The sequence below is a fragment of the Pogoniulus pusillus genome, chromosome 32 (genome assembly GCF_015220805.1).
Source record: "Pogoniulus pusillus isolate bPogPus1 chromosome 32, bPogPus1.pri, whole genome shotgun sequence".
Lineage (NCBI taxonomy): Eukaryota > Metazoa > Chordata > Aves > Piciformes > Lybiidae > Pogoniulus > Pogoniulus pusillus.
Window position 1 is genome coordinate 3,341,829 of NC_087295.1, and position 14,913 is coordinate 3,356,741.

At 47.3% G+C, this 14,913-nt stretch overlaps 1 protein-coding gene across 8 annotated transcripts in view; it reads right to left on the reverse strand.

Annotated features, from left to right (window-relative positions):
• ELMO1 (engulfment and cell motility 1) overlaps positions 1–14,913 on the reverse strand; it is a 340,489-nt gene that overhangs the window by 223,290 nt on the left and 102,286 nt on the right. For all 8 annotated transcript variants that reach the window (XM_064170010.1, XM_064170011.1, XM_064170009.1 and 5 more), the window contains 2 exons: positions 4,613–4,653; positions 1,691–1,763 (listed from right to left, as the gene is read on the reverse strand). In XM_064170010.1, coding sequence (XP_064026080.1) covers positions 1,691–1,763; positions 4,613–4,653 — 114 coding nt within the window. The remainder of the gene's footprint in view (positions 1–1,690; positions 1,764–4,612; positions 4,654–14,913) is intronic.

Genomic DNA, 14,913 nt, shown 5'->3' on the forward strand with positions numbered 1-14,913 from the left:
TTCCACTTGACCAGCCAGAGAGGGAAGTGCTGTCTGCTGAAGGTCTCCTCAGACTTCAGAGAGTCACAGAAACATTCAGGTTGGAAAAGCTCCTCAAGATCACCAGAAGTCCAACCCATATCCCTACACTACAAGGTGCATCCTAAACCACATCCTTAAGGACCACATCCCAACAACCTTTAGAATCATAGAACCAGACAGGCTTGGAAAGGACCACAAGGATCATCTAGTTCCAACCCCCCTGCCATGGGCAGGGACACCCTACCCTAGACCAGGCTGGCCAGAGTTTCATCCAGGCTGGCCTTAAACACATCCAGGGTGGGTGACTCCACCACCTCCCTGGGCAGCTCATTCCAATGCCTGACCACTCTCATTAGGAAAAAGTTTTTCCTAATGCCTAGCCTAAACCTCCCCAGTGGCAACTTAAGGCCTTTCCCCCTTGTTCTATCACTAAGTAACAGTGAAAAAAGGACAGCACCAACCTCTGCACGATGTCCTTTCAGGTAGCTGTAGATAGCAGTGATGAGGTCTCTCCTCAGCCTCCTCCTTTTCCAACTAACCACCCCCAGCTCCTTCAGTCACTCATAAAATTTATTCTCCAGGCCTTTCCCCAGCTTCCTTGCCCTCCTCTGGACCCCCTCCAGCACCTCCACATCTCCTGTACTGCAGTGCCCAAAACTGAACACAACACTCAAGGTGTGGCCTCTCCAGAGCTGAGTCCAAGGGGACAATCCCCTCCCTGTTCCTGCTGGCCACAGCATTGCTAATCCCAGCCAGGATGCCATTGGCCACCTGGGCACACTGCTGGCTCATATTCAGTTGCTTGCCAGTTACAACCCCCAGGTCCCTTTCTGCCAGGCCATTCTCCAGACACCCTGCCCTAAGCCTGTAGCATTGCTTGGCCCAAGTGCATTTGGCTTTGTTGAAGCTCATCCCATTAATACTGGCCCATGGATCCAATCTATCCAAGTCCATCTGTAGAGCCTCTCTATCTTCATGACAATCAACACTGCCACCTAACTTGGTGTCACAGAATCACAGAATGGTTTAGGTTGGAAGAGAGGTCAAAGCTCATCCAGTCCCAACCTCCTGCCATAGGCAGGGACACTTCCCACTAGAACAGGTCACTCAAAGCCTCATCCAGCCTGGTCCTGAACACCTCCAGGGAGGATAAGGATGACAGAAGCACAGAATGTGATCACATTCTGTGCTTCTGTGCTCCACAACCTCCCTGGGTGACTTGTGCCAGTGTCTCATCACCCTCACTGCAAAGAATTTCTTCCTAATATCCAGTTTCAATCTCCCCTCTGCCAGTTCAAACCCATTCCTCCTCATCCTGTCATTACAAGACCTTGTCAATAGTCCCTCTCCAGCCTTGCTGTGTCATCTGTGAACTTCACAACTTACATATTTCCTGTGTGCCACTTGTCAGCAGAATACTAAACATGCACAAAGACCAAAGCTGAAGGTCTTTGGTCTCAAACTCAGAGCCCTGGCACATACAAACTTCAAATCTGCCTTTCCAAACATGAGCTAATCAGTGCAAGAATGATCCATTTCCCCTTCCCTACCCTCTCATTGGCATTACAGCACAGGAAATGGTCTCTATTTTTATGTATTTTAATTTGAAGCTAATTTCTTGTTCCAAACATTCTGATGGGCCATGCATGAGCTGTGGTAACTGACCTACCTTCTCTGTGATGTAGAAATTGGAGCTATCAGCATGCTGCAGTGCGAATTGATCGTGGTTTGCAAGCGACCACCTTAGAAACAGAAAAGGGAAAAAGAAGACTTCATTACAAACTGAAACTTTAAAACATCATGAATTACTCTTTGCATGATTCATTGAGTCACAGAATGGCTGAAGTTGGAAGGGAACTCAGAGATCATCTACTTCAACCTCTCCTACCATGGGCAGGGGCACCTCTCAACTTGACTCAGCCACTCCAGGACTCATCCAATCTGGGCTTTAATACCATCTGGGTGGAGGCAGCCACAACGTTCCTGGGCAGCATGTTCCAGAGCCTCACCACCTGAAAACTGAAGAACTTCCTCCTAAGATCCAGTCTAATCCTCCTCTCCCTCATCTTCAAACCATTCCCCCTTGTCCTATTGCTAGATAGGCTCAGAAAAAGTCCCTCTGCAGCCTTCCTGCAGGTTCCCTTCAGCTATTGGAAAGCAGCTGTAAGGTCCCCTCAGAGCTTTCTTTAGGCTGAACAATGCCAGCTCTCTTAGCCTCTCCTCCCAGCAGAGGTGATCCAGCCCTTCGTTTTACTCCCATTAAACAAGTGCCTGTCATTCTTACACATCTCTCCTCATTTTCCCTAGCTTTTAATTACCAGTTCCAAAGCCTAAGATAAAAAGCACACTCACAAAGGGAAAACTTGCAGTACAAATACATCCTGTAAATGAGATTTTCCTTTGCTATATGTGAAAGAAAGCCCTAAACTTGACCACAGCTGACCAAAAAAATTACATAACTACTTCCCTTCCAAGGCAAAGACAGAAAGAGGGACAGGGGGGGAATGGAAAAGAAGAGAAACTACTTAGTCATTACAGTGACACTTCAATGCTCCAAAAATAAGTTGATAATGATCTGATATTCAATCCAGATCTACATAAAGTAGCAAGCATAGTTTTTTTGCTTGCAGTAAGCAGGATCACTACATCACTGAAAGAGACCCAAAGAAATTTACAGCAGCAGGATTTGATGCTAGGTTTATGTAATACCCAGCACATACAGCATTAAGTTGATCTATATTGCACTACACATAAAATACCTCCTTTTTAACTCAGCAGCAATGTGCTGAATACAAACTAGGTTCTTCCTGCGTGGAGGCACTTGGCTTAAAACAGCATTTTTGTCCTCAAATGTTACCAGATCAAAGCTGAAGTAAGATAGTTCTCTTTGCCAGTTCTCAGTTCACGCTGCAGGACTTGTGATGAAGATTTCAGTTTTGTCTGTGTGAGCAACCACAACACCTGGACCAGCTTATGGTGGCCACTAGACCCAGTGCTCAAAAAAACTAAGCCAGTCAGTGCTTCAGTTCCCTAATTCATCAACTGCAGGGACCACAAGTGTAGAAGTGAGTGGGTAAAGTGTGCTCTGTGCAGAAAGGCAACAGTCTAAAATGAGTCACCCACATGATGGAGCTTTACTCTGCTCTTGTCAGATCCCACCTGGAGTGTTGTGTGTAGTTCTGCAACCCCCAATACAAGGGGGACATGGAACTGTTGGAGCCAGTCCAGAGGAGGCCATGAAGATGCTCAGAGGGCTGCAGCAGCTCTGCTCTGAGGACAGGCTGAAAGAGTTGGGGCTCTGCAGCCTGGAGAAGAGAAGGCTTCCAAGAGACCTTGGAGTGGCTTTCCAGTATCTGAAGGAAGCTAAGGGAAGGCTGGGGAGGGACTATTGGCCAGTCTGATCCCCACGGCAGGGGAGTTGGAACTAGATGATCCTTGTGGTCCCTTCCAACCATGACTGATTCTATGGACAAGGCCTTGTAATGACAGGATAAGGAGTAATGAGCTTTAACTGGAAGAGAGGAGATTAAAACCAGATGTTAGGAAAGGGCTCTTTCCAGCGAAGGTGGTGAGACACTGGCACAGGTTGCCCAGGGAGGCTGTGGATGCTCCCTCCCTGGAGGCGTTCAAGGCCAGGTTGGATGAGGCCTTGAGCAACCTGTTCCAGTGGGAGGTGTGCCTGCCTATGGTGAGGAGTTGGAACTGGATGAGCTTTGAGGTCCTTTCCAACCTGAACCATTCTACAATTCTATGGAGCTACTTTGTCAGGACCTTCATCTTCCAGTAACTGACCAGTACAGGTTTGGAGGTGATCTGCTGGGAAGCAGCCCTGTGCTGCATTAACAGGAGTGTGGACTGCAGATCAAGGGAGGTTCTCTTCCCCCTCTACTCTGCCCTGGGGAGATCTCACCTGGAATACTGCATCCAGTTCTGGGCTCCCTAGTTCAGAAGGGACAGAGATCTACTGGAGAGAGTCCAACAGATGGCTACAAGGATGATGAAAGGGCTGGAGCACTGCACTGCAAGGAGAGGCTGAGGGACCTGGGGCTGTTTGGTCTGGTGGAGAGAAGACTTAGAGGGATTATAATCAATGTTTATTAATATCTGAGGGCTGGGGGTCAGGAGGGAGAGGACAAACTCTTCTCAGTTGTGCCCTGGCATAGGACAAGGGGCAATGGATAAAAACTGCAGCACAAAAAGTTCCACCTCAACATGAGCAAGAACTTCTTGACTGTAAAGGTCCCAGAGCCCTGGCACAGGCTGCCCAGAGAGGTTGTGGAGTCTCTTCCTCTGGAGCCTTTCCAGCCCTGTCTAGATGTGTTCCTGTATGACCTGCACTGGATTCTCTGGTCTTGCTCTGGCAGGGAGATTTAAACTTGATCTGTGGAGGTCCCTTCCAACCTCTAACATCCTGTGACCCAAAACACTCTGCAAATTCAAAATGTGAAGATAGAAGAATGACAAGATTTAGAAAATTAATGATTAATTACAGAGGCTACCTAGATTTTGATTCAGTAAAAACGACTTCCTGGGTTGTTTAATAATTCAAGAAGCAGAGAATCTAATAAGTAGTATATATGGCAGAACTTACCCATCACAGACTTCCTTTATTATTGAGGAGAGTGGCTTTTTCTGGATAAAGAAAACAGAAAGAAAAATAAAATCATCATCAAATTAGGAACAGCCTTGAGCTCTGAAAATATGACTCCAAAAGCAAGAGCAAAGCGAGTTAGCAGTATTTAAGTTGTTATTGTTTAACACCAAGAGTGATAAGGACCCAGACAACTGCTGCTGTTTTGGACTGAAAATCTATAAAGACAGCAGCTCCACACATCTGCATAATGGCATTAGCAACCCTTTTGGTCAACATTAGCCCACAGAGCATCAACTCAGCTTCTCAACTGAGAAATCAAAGGGTCTTTTGTGTATGCTGCATCTCATTACCCAGCAGAAACAGAAGATTTAGATATCAACGTGGGCACTTCCCAGGAATGACATCTGAAGCAAGATCTTCAACGGTTTTAAATCTTCTTTTGTCTCTTTCAGATATGATAGTAATCCTCTCTCGAGCACACATATGCAGGTTCCCCTCTGATAAAACACCAGCTGGAAGGTGTTAAGATCCCAGATGTATCAGTTCTGCTTTATTCTCTACATCTGCAAGCACGAGCATTCAGACTGACTGAAAGCAGCTCTGCTGGCTTTAGGTCCCAAAATAGAAGGAGCAAGGCTAGCTTGGGGATGTTGCAATGGTCTGAACACGCAGGATGCACAGACAAGGGGTTTGTAGGAGCCTGCTGGCTAGAAGCAAAATGCAATTTTATACCTCAAAACTTAACAATGAAGTTGCATAACTAAAAGAGCAAATTTCACCAGCTGGACACCTACTGAGCCTTATTTTTCCCCTCCAGTACTGCGAAGAAGATTCATGAACATTCTCTAAATCACCTAAATAGCTCAGGGTGACCTCTCTACTTACTTCCAATAATCACAGTTCCCTGAATTCTTAAAAAGGAATAAAATATGCAACCCCCATCAAATGAGCACACATTGTTGACAAAACAAAGCCAATTAGCATTTAAGGGAAACTGATTAGGGTCAAAAATTAACTCAGTAGCATGATGTGTCCTGTGGAGGGAGAACTATTTCGCCCTGCATCACTACACAGACAAAAAGTCAGAGCCCTCCTGGTCAGGTCAGGAACTTCCAGGGAAGGATTTGTTATTTCAACAGTCAACTAAGCCAAGTTTATAAACAGGCAAAAACATAAGGCCATCTGAATCAAACGTGAATGAAAGCATCTGCTGAAAGGACCCTGTCCCCTCCCTTGCCATGCCATCTGTCTTTGGTTTCCATCCTTCCTCTTTCACTGCCCATTACTACATTCACATGACCACCCAGACAGGCCCCATTAGGGAATCTGATCAAACTAAAAAGTGGCCCACTGAAAAGGCAAGAAGTAGTCTTCACCTGACTCACTATGTGCCTAAATGAGTAAGCATAAAGGAGAAAAGGCAAGAAGTGTGAAACTGGCTCCCTGCTGCAGCAGCCAACACATCCTGTCTCCACCACATCTTCTCTCTGGCTCAGCACTTTGTGTAGTCATAGCCAGGCTGTGAAGCACATCAGGCAGACCAGGAGAGAAAGAAAAAAGTGTGCTGCCTTCTGCACAATTTTACAGCTGTGATGGTTTGGGTGCTGCCCCTCCATGAAATCCAGACTAGACTCAGCCAAGCTGGAAATTAAGGAATGAAGCTTTATATTCACGGCTTAGCACAATACACAAGCAGGAATTGGTATCTGCAATCTATACAGCTATAGACAGAAATATACAAGTTAAAAAGTAATACAGAAACACAGCAGCCCTCCCAGAAACCTGAGTCCCCAGGAGGGGCTCCCAACCACCCTTCCACCTCCTTTCCACCCCTCTACCTTATCCCAGACTTTGCCTTATGTTCAAGGTGAGTTTGGAGGTTTGGCCAGGGGGGTTAGGAAGCAGAAGGATTAGTTACATGGACAGCAGGTCAGATAGAAAAGGGCAGGCAGCCAGAGATACACAGCAACTCTGTTATCTATGCTTGTGTCCTTGTTTTCATACATCTCAGCAAGCCTATGAGTGAAGGACACATCACCATTGTTTCCTTTTCACAGCCTAGCATCTAATTCTTCTCACCAAAATATTCCAGCTAGCTTCAGACTAGCACATGAGCCTGATCAGCTCCTGAGTCTGGATGACAATGTCCCTTCCACGCAGCTGCTTGCACTTGCTAGCCTCACCCTCTACAAGTTCATAGATTCTGCAGTCACAGAACCAGAATGACAGAATGTTACAGGTTAGAAGGGACCTCCAGAGACCATCGAGTCCAACCCCCTGCCAAAGCTGGATCACCTAGGCCAGCCTGCACAGAAACACATCCAGATGGGTTTTCAAAGTCTCCAGTCTCTGGGCAGCCTGTTCCAGGGCTCCATCACCCTCACCATACAGAAGTGCCTCTTTGTGTTGAGGTGGAACCTCCTCTGTTCTACCTTGTACCCACTGCTCCTTATCCTACCACTGAACACCACCAAAAAGAGTCCAGAACCTTCACCTTGCCACCCACCCCTCATATTTATAGACATTGATCAGATCCCTTCTCAGCCTCCTCTTCTCCAGACTGAACAGCTGCAGGGCTCCCATCCTTTCTTCACAAGAGAGACCTTCAAGTCTCCAAATCAACTCCCATTCCAGTACTCGCCTATTTTGATAAAACTCGTATCACAGAAGGGTTTAGGTTGGAAGAGACCTCAAAGCTCAGACAGTTCTGTCCCCCCACTATAGGCAGAGACACCTCCCACTAGAACAGGTCGCTCAAGGCCTCATCCAGCCTGGTCCTGAACATCTCCAGGGTGGCTGTGGATCACAGAAGCACAGAATGTGATCTCATATCCACCAATACCACTTGGCATTGGTGTCCAGGTGGTGCCCTTGATCCCCACTCTCTGCATGCCACCATCCAGCCAGTTCCTTATCCAGCAGTGCTCCACCCATCCAGTCTGTGTTTTTCCAGTCTGGTGACCAGGATGTCCTGCGAGACAGAGGCAAATGCCTTACTCAGGTGCAAGTAGATGATGTCAGTTGCCTTTCCCTTGTCTGCTGTTGCTGTATCTGGGATTTTAATTCCTTTTGGTAAGTAAACTGGTGTCAGCAAACAGATTTAATACAGCAAAGGACAGAAAGAGGTAACTAGTATTCAACCTAAAGAATTGGGGCTGTTCAGTCTGGAGAAGAGGAGGCTCCCAGGTGACCTTTTTGTGGCCTTCCAGTATCTGAAGGGGGACTACAAAAAAGCTGGGGAGGGAGTTTTTAGGCTGTCAGGGAGTGACAGGACTGGGGGGAATGGAGTAAAGCCAGAGATGAGGAGATTCAGACTGGATGTGAATAGGAAATAGTTCAGCATGAGAGCAGTGAGAGGCTGGAATGGGTTGCCCAGGGAGGTGGTTGAGGCCCCATGGCTGGAGGTGTTTAAGGCCAGGCTGGACGAGGCTGTGGCCAGCCTGATCTAGGGTAGGGTGTCCCTGCCCATGGCAGGGAGTTTGGAACTAGATGATCCTTGTGGTCCCTTCCAACCCTGATTCTATGATTCTACTGATTGTTAACAAAGAGAAGAGACCAACTCCCACCTCACTACCACCTCCTTTCAGGTATGTAGAGAGTGCTAAAGTTTCCTTTGAGTCTCCCTCGGGCTCTACACCCCCTCAGTTCCCTCATCATACCCATGCTCTGGAGTCTTCACCACTGACAGTATGACATGACCCAAAATTAAACACTTGAACAAAAGCAACCAAACAAAACAACTTCAACCTTTATGGGCCAATTAAAAAAGGACAAACCAACCCAACCAGATCATCAGAACAGAAATTAATACCACAGCCAACCTCCCACAGCTCTTCTTTGTCCTCCCATGGCTGTATTGCTACAGCACTGAAAGGACCTGCACACAACTCACTTGTCAGCACCAGGATGGGAAAGAAAAACTAAAGTGGCACTCTTCTGGGACACAGAGTCTGCAATTAGTCATCTGATAGCCCTTTAGAAATTAATAAATGTAAACCAAATATCACTGCAATCTTAATGAGCTGCTGCTGCTAATCGTCCTTGGGCTGCACTGCCCCGTTACACAAGTCTCCAGACAAAATTCCTTCCCTTTCCCTGCCAAGCAGATGAATTGTCACCAGCCCAGGCATCCACAGCAGTAAGTGGGATGCTGTTGCCAGGACTCCCTCTGCTCAACAGCTCTGGCAAGGTCTGGTCCCCGTGGGCAGTGGGAAAGCCCAGGCAGGCAGGGTCTGCTGCCAGTCTGCCCAGTCTTCACACCAACAAAACCCTTACACTTGCTCCAGGACCAATAGACAGGCAAGTGACTACTCCTGTGTCCCCTTCTTTGCCAGCTCCAGCTGCCTCCAGAGTCCCTTGGCAGAGCTGCTCTGCCAACCACACCTTGAGTGCTGTGTCCAGTTCTGGGCTCCTCAATTCAAAAGAGAGATGTTGAGGTACTGAAAATTGTCCAGAGAAGGGCAACGAAGCTGGGGAGGGGCCTGGAGCACAGCCCTGTGAGGAGAGGCTGAGGGAGCTGGAGGTGTGCAGCCTGCAGAAGAGGTCTCTTCCAACCTGCTTGATTCTACCTTCTTGAAAAGCCAAATTCCTTCATAGAAATGAGTATTTTGTGTTAGCGCATTTCAGTTTCAAGAGTTTGCCCCTCTCCTGCCCTTGTAAAAGTGAAGTCTGCTTTTACACATTCTGAAATGCTCATGTAAAGCTCTAAGATGATGAAGCTGTAGCTTTAATCACAGAATCACAGAATGTCAGAGGTTGAAAGGGTCCTCCAGAGATCACCGAGTCCAATCCCCCTGCCAAAGCAGTATCAGTCATAGTAGTCCAAAGAGGATCACATCCAGGTGGGTTTTGAAAGTTTTCAGAGAAGGAAACTCCACCTCTCTGAGCAGCCTGCTCCAGTGCTCCATCACCCTCTCCACACAGAAGAGTCACTTCGTGTTGAGATGGAACCTGCTGTGCTGTAGCTTGTACCTGTTATTCCTTGTCCTATCGCTGGCACCACCACAAAGAGCCTGGCACCTTCATCTTGACACCCACCCCCCCAGATATTTAGAGACATTGATCAGATCCCCTCTCAGCCTTCTCTTCTCCAGACTCAACAGCCTCAGGGCTCTCAGTCTTTCCTCACAGGAGAGATGTTCAAGCTCCACAGTCATCCTCACAGCCCCCCACCTCCAGCAGGTCCCTGTCTCTCTCAAACTGGGGAAACCAAAACCAAACACAGCATTCCAAGTGTGGTCTCACCAGGGCAGAGTAGAGGGGGAGGATAATGCAAGAAACACAGAGCAGACTAAATCTTCTACTCTCCATAGGAGAAAAGCCTTTTGGTAACACATTACAGCCATCTGCACTGAACATATTGGTTAGTACAGAAGTAGTTCTCTAGGGTAGGGATTAAATTGATATCTGAAGTCCAGTGGGAAATGATTTGAGGACATTATGGCTTTGTGACTTACTGATCTGCACACATGGGCAGAATCCTGCCATTGACACCATGCAAAGGCAGCATCAGAGCTGATGTGAATTTGCACACCAAATAAAGCTTCATGTGCACTGACTGGTTAGCACAGGTGTCTGAGATGCTGCCTGAGTGTAATCCTACCAACATCACCACCACTCCTACCTACTCACCACTTCTGTGCTCAGCTCTGTGCATCTCAGGTCATGCCTCCAGGTTGTGTGTACTAAGATGCACCACAGGTCCTCAGCTTAGCCTTGAGTATCTGCTCTTGCTGCTTGTGCATATTTTGTAGCACTTCTGAAGTAACTTGCAAAATACAGACTGAGACTTCCCACCCTGATTTTCTCACCACTTTCATCCTTTCCTGCCTACATCTTGGGTTCCACACACAGGTAACCAGTTACAAGGAAGCACTAAACATAGGAATGCAAGAATGTAGGCTGAGTGAGGAATCCTGGGATGAGCAAAAGAAAGCTAAGGACATTGATTACAGTGCTGCTGACCAAGCCCTGGGTCCAGTTCAAGATACCAGTACATCAGCCTGGGTTTAAATCAATCCCAAATCAAACAGCAAGTGTGCAGAGCTGCAAAGAGAACAGAAGCATAAAAATGGAAAGAATCAGAGAATTGCCAGGGCTGGAAGGGACCTAAAAGATCATCTAGCTCCAACTTCCCTGTCATGGGCAAGGACACCTGCTCAGAGCCACATCCTGCCTGGCCTCAAAAACTTCCAGGGATGAGGTCTCTTCTAACCTAAACCATTCTATGAGGCTTCCACCACCACCTCCCTCAGCAACCTGTTCCAGTGTCTCAGCACTCTCATGGTGAAGAACTTCTTCCTAATATCCAATCTGAATCTACCCACTTCTACTGTTTCTCCATTCCCCCCAGTCTTGTCACTACCTGACATCTTAAAAAGTCTCTCCCCAGCTTTCCTACAATCCCCTTCAGATTCCAGAACATCACAATAAGGTCTCCTCAGAGCCTTCTCCTCTCCAGACTGAACAGCTCCAGCTCCCTCAGTCTGTCCCCATAGCAGCTCCAGCCCTCGGATCATCTTCATGGTCCTTCTCTGGACACACTTCAGCATATCCTTATCCTTCCTCTAACAGGGGCTCCAGCAGTGGACACAGTACTGCAGGTAGGGGTCTCAGCAGAGTGGAGCAGATAAACCTGTGTTACACATAGCACAGTCACAATATGTCTGAACTGTGCATCAGGGAACTGTAGATAGGTTTCTTTTAGGCCAAGGCTGAAGATCACAGCTTGTTCTTCCCCAAGCTGGGGTTTCTTCTGGTCAGTGCCCGGCATATCAATTCTCTTGGCTGACACCTTTTCATCTCAGAAGTAACAAGAACAGCCTTAACCCTTGCAGTCATTAAGCCTACCCCAGAAAAACAGCAGATGTAGCACATCTGTTAGTGGAAAACACTCAGCATTAAACAGAAGAAAGAAAGAAAAAAGAAGGTTCTGCTGCTGATCTGTGCATCTGTCATAAAGCAGAATCTCAAGCCAGGAAATGCACTGTTCTGTCTATAATCAATGCCACCATTCTACCAAGAAATCTTTTAGTGCAAAAGTCATTTTTATGGCTATTAAAAGACAGAAAAACAACACCTTTCACAGTCAGGAGAGGCTTCATCTGTTACTGTCATACACCAGGGGTTCCAAAAACAGAAGCAGGCCTGTCTGGTGGCAAACACCAGATGCCAGGACACTTGAGTCCTTAATTCACTACTTTGCCACTGGTGTCTCATGATGGAAGAGGAAAGGTCTTCCCTCCCCTGTTAAGAGTGAGATATGAAGAGGTTTGGTTTTAGCCTCGTAACTCCCCTCTAAACCACAGAATCACAGAATGTCAGGGGCTGGAAGGGACCTCAAAAGCTCATCCAGTCCAACTCCCTGCCAGAGCAGGATCACCTAGACCAGATCACACAGGAAAGCATCCAGATAGGTCTTGAATAGCTCCAGAGAGGAAGCCTCCACAACCACCTGGGCAGCCTGTTCCAGGGCTCTGTCACCCTCACAGGGAAAAAAATTCCTCCTCATGTTTAAATGAAACTTCCTATGCCTCAGCTTCCACCCATTGTCCCTTGTGCTGGCACTGGGCATCACCCAGCAGAGCCTGGCTCCAGCCTGCTGGCATTCACCTGCAGATATTGATAACCACTGATAGGTCACCTCTCAGTCTCCTTGTCTAAGCAGCACAGCCCCAGCTCTCTCAAGCTCTCCTCATATCAGAGATGTTTAATTCCCCTCAGCATCATTGTGGCTCTGTGCTGAACTCTCTCAAGCAGTTCTATGTCCCTCTTGAACTGGGAGACCCACAACTGGTCATGGTACTCCAGATGTGGCCTCACCAGAGCAGAGTAGAGGGAGAGGAGAACCTCTATGGACCTGCTATCAGCAGCCTTTCTAATACACCCCAGAATGGCATTGCCCCTCCTGGCTACACTGCTCTCTGGCAGCTGAGTCTCTCCACTGGCTGTAACAGATGAGCAGTCAGACCAAGCTTGATAATTAGGCATCTGCAGAAGACGGTGAGGAGGATTTCCCTAACTCAGGGGAGCAAATAACTGAAAACCAGGAACACCTCAATACTGCAGAGACCAGAAAAGCCAGCCAAGGCAAGTTCAACACCATAAGGCTCTGTCAGTGCAGCAACACAAGCCGAGGCAGGAAATGTTGGTACCCCAGAGCCGACAGACAAAACCCTCAACAAGTGCAGCCTGCTGATGGGAGGGAGCTTTTTACTGCCTCGGTTCACAGCCCTTAAAGGTGGTGGATTAAAATGTGCCACTAGAAACACTTTGGTGTAAATATAGCAGTAGGGGTTCTGTGGAGCAGACAAGAGCTGAGGAAACATAGGTGCTCACACCCTCTTCCCCTTCACTCACTGCAACAGCTTCTCCAGCTCCTCCCTTCCCTCCTTAGTCTGTGTTTCACCAGACCTAAGCACTGCACCACAGATCACATTTAGGACATCCAAGTGACTGTAGAAGGAAATAATGAAACATCATCAGAAAACCCCAAACTGAATTTTACAGCAATTCCTTACTCCACATCTAGTGCCTTAACAAATCATAACCTTCCCTGTTTCTTCAGGTGTTTCCCACAGACACCAAAACTTCTGTACTCAGCACTGCTCAGGCCACCCCTGCAGTGCTGTGTCCAGTTCTGGGCTCCTCAATTCAAAAGAGATGTTGAGGTGCTGGAAGGTGTCCAGAGAAGGGCAACAAAGCTGGGGAGGGGCCTGGAGCACAGCCCTGTGAGGAGAGGCTGAGGGAGCTGGGGGGGTGCAGCCTGCAGCAGAGGAGGCTCAGGGCAGACCCCATTGCTGTCTACAACTACCTGAAGGGAGGCTGTAGCCAGGTGGGATTGGGCTCTTCTGCCAGGCAACCAGCAACAGAACAAGGGGACACATTGTCAAGTTGTGCCAGGGGAGGTCTAGGCTGGATGTTAGGAGGAAGTTGTTGGCAGAGAGAGTGATTGGCATTGGAATGGGCTGCCCAGGGAGGTGGTGGAGTCACTGTGCCTGGAGGTGTTGAAGCCAAGCCTGGCTGGGGCACTTAGTGCCATGGTCTAGTTGATTGGTCAGGGTTAGGTGCTAGGTTGGACTGGCTGAGCTTGGAGGTTTCTTCCAACCTGGTTGACTCTATGATTCTCAGTCAAGATCACAGCAGAGTTACAAAGCACCTGGGGACCCACAGTTGCAGGCTACAGCACTTGCAACACATTTTGAATACAGCTAGAAATAAAGAGCAGGGCCCTAAGATGTGGCTTTTCACATCAGAGAGCATTCCCCTCTTTTGCACTAGTCTTGGAATTCTCTAAGGGGAATTAAATTGAATCATAGAGTATGCCTGGATACTCCAGTTGGCCAGAATGTGAATGAAGTACCTTGTAATTAATTCATTAGTAATTCATCATATCCTTTAAATACAGGAGAATTCATTCTCGATGAGATGAGCTCTGCTTCTTAGAAAACAAAAATTGTGGATGCCATCTTACAAACACATTCAGTCCTCCTGGTGAAAGGTGGAGGCACCAAAATTTAGGGTCCAGGTGGGGAGGTTCTGATTAGCACTGTGGGACAAACAAAACAAAAACCAGAAAAAGAAACAAGCAACTAAAAAAAAAAAGGAGAGGGGAAAAAATGAGAGAATTTAACTGCCTAAAATATTATTTCCTTAACATTGTTCAAGTTAAAGAACAGTGGGGACACTACTTCTGCTGGATCTCAAGTGTCTCCTGGCTCTAGTTCCACTTTTATTTAACAGAAGTCAATAAAACTTAACTGCCCATTGCATTTAACTAAGGTTTCCTACCATGGAAGGCAGCACCAAGTAGAAAGCATAAATAGCATCCATTAAATGATAACTCACTAAATATTTGCATTACTTTCCTCTCCCCTCTCCCTTCCATTTCTTTTACAATCTCTAACCTCTCTCCACAGCTTCTGCCCCTTCTGTCTAGCAAAGCTTTGCTGCTGCCTCTGCACTCAACAGCAGCAGACAAACTTCTCATGTATTTTTTCCAGTGATGAGGCCCCAGCCACGCACCACAGCACATCAGTTGACAGCCCTGAAAGACTCCAACCAACGGGAATGTGGCTTTGCACAAACCAGACTAATAAAACATCACATGGGATAACATTGCCCTTTTATCCAGGCTGGCTGGTTGGCTGGCACCACAGCCAACCACCAGAGCTCTAATGACTGCTCCAATTTCACAGCCCTGCAAGAGAAGAAATCATCTTTTTTGACCCTCACTGTAATTAACAGTGATTGGTTCGTTATGCTAACAAAGCACTGGCTACATATGAGAGTGAACTGAA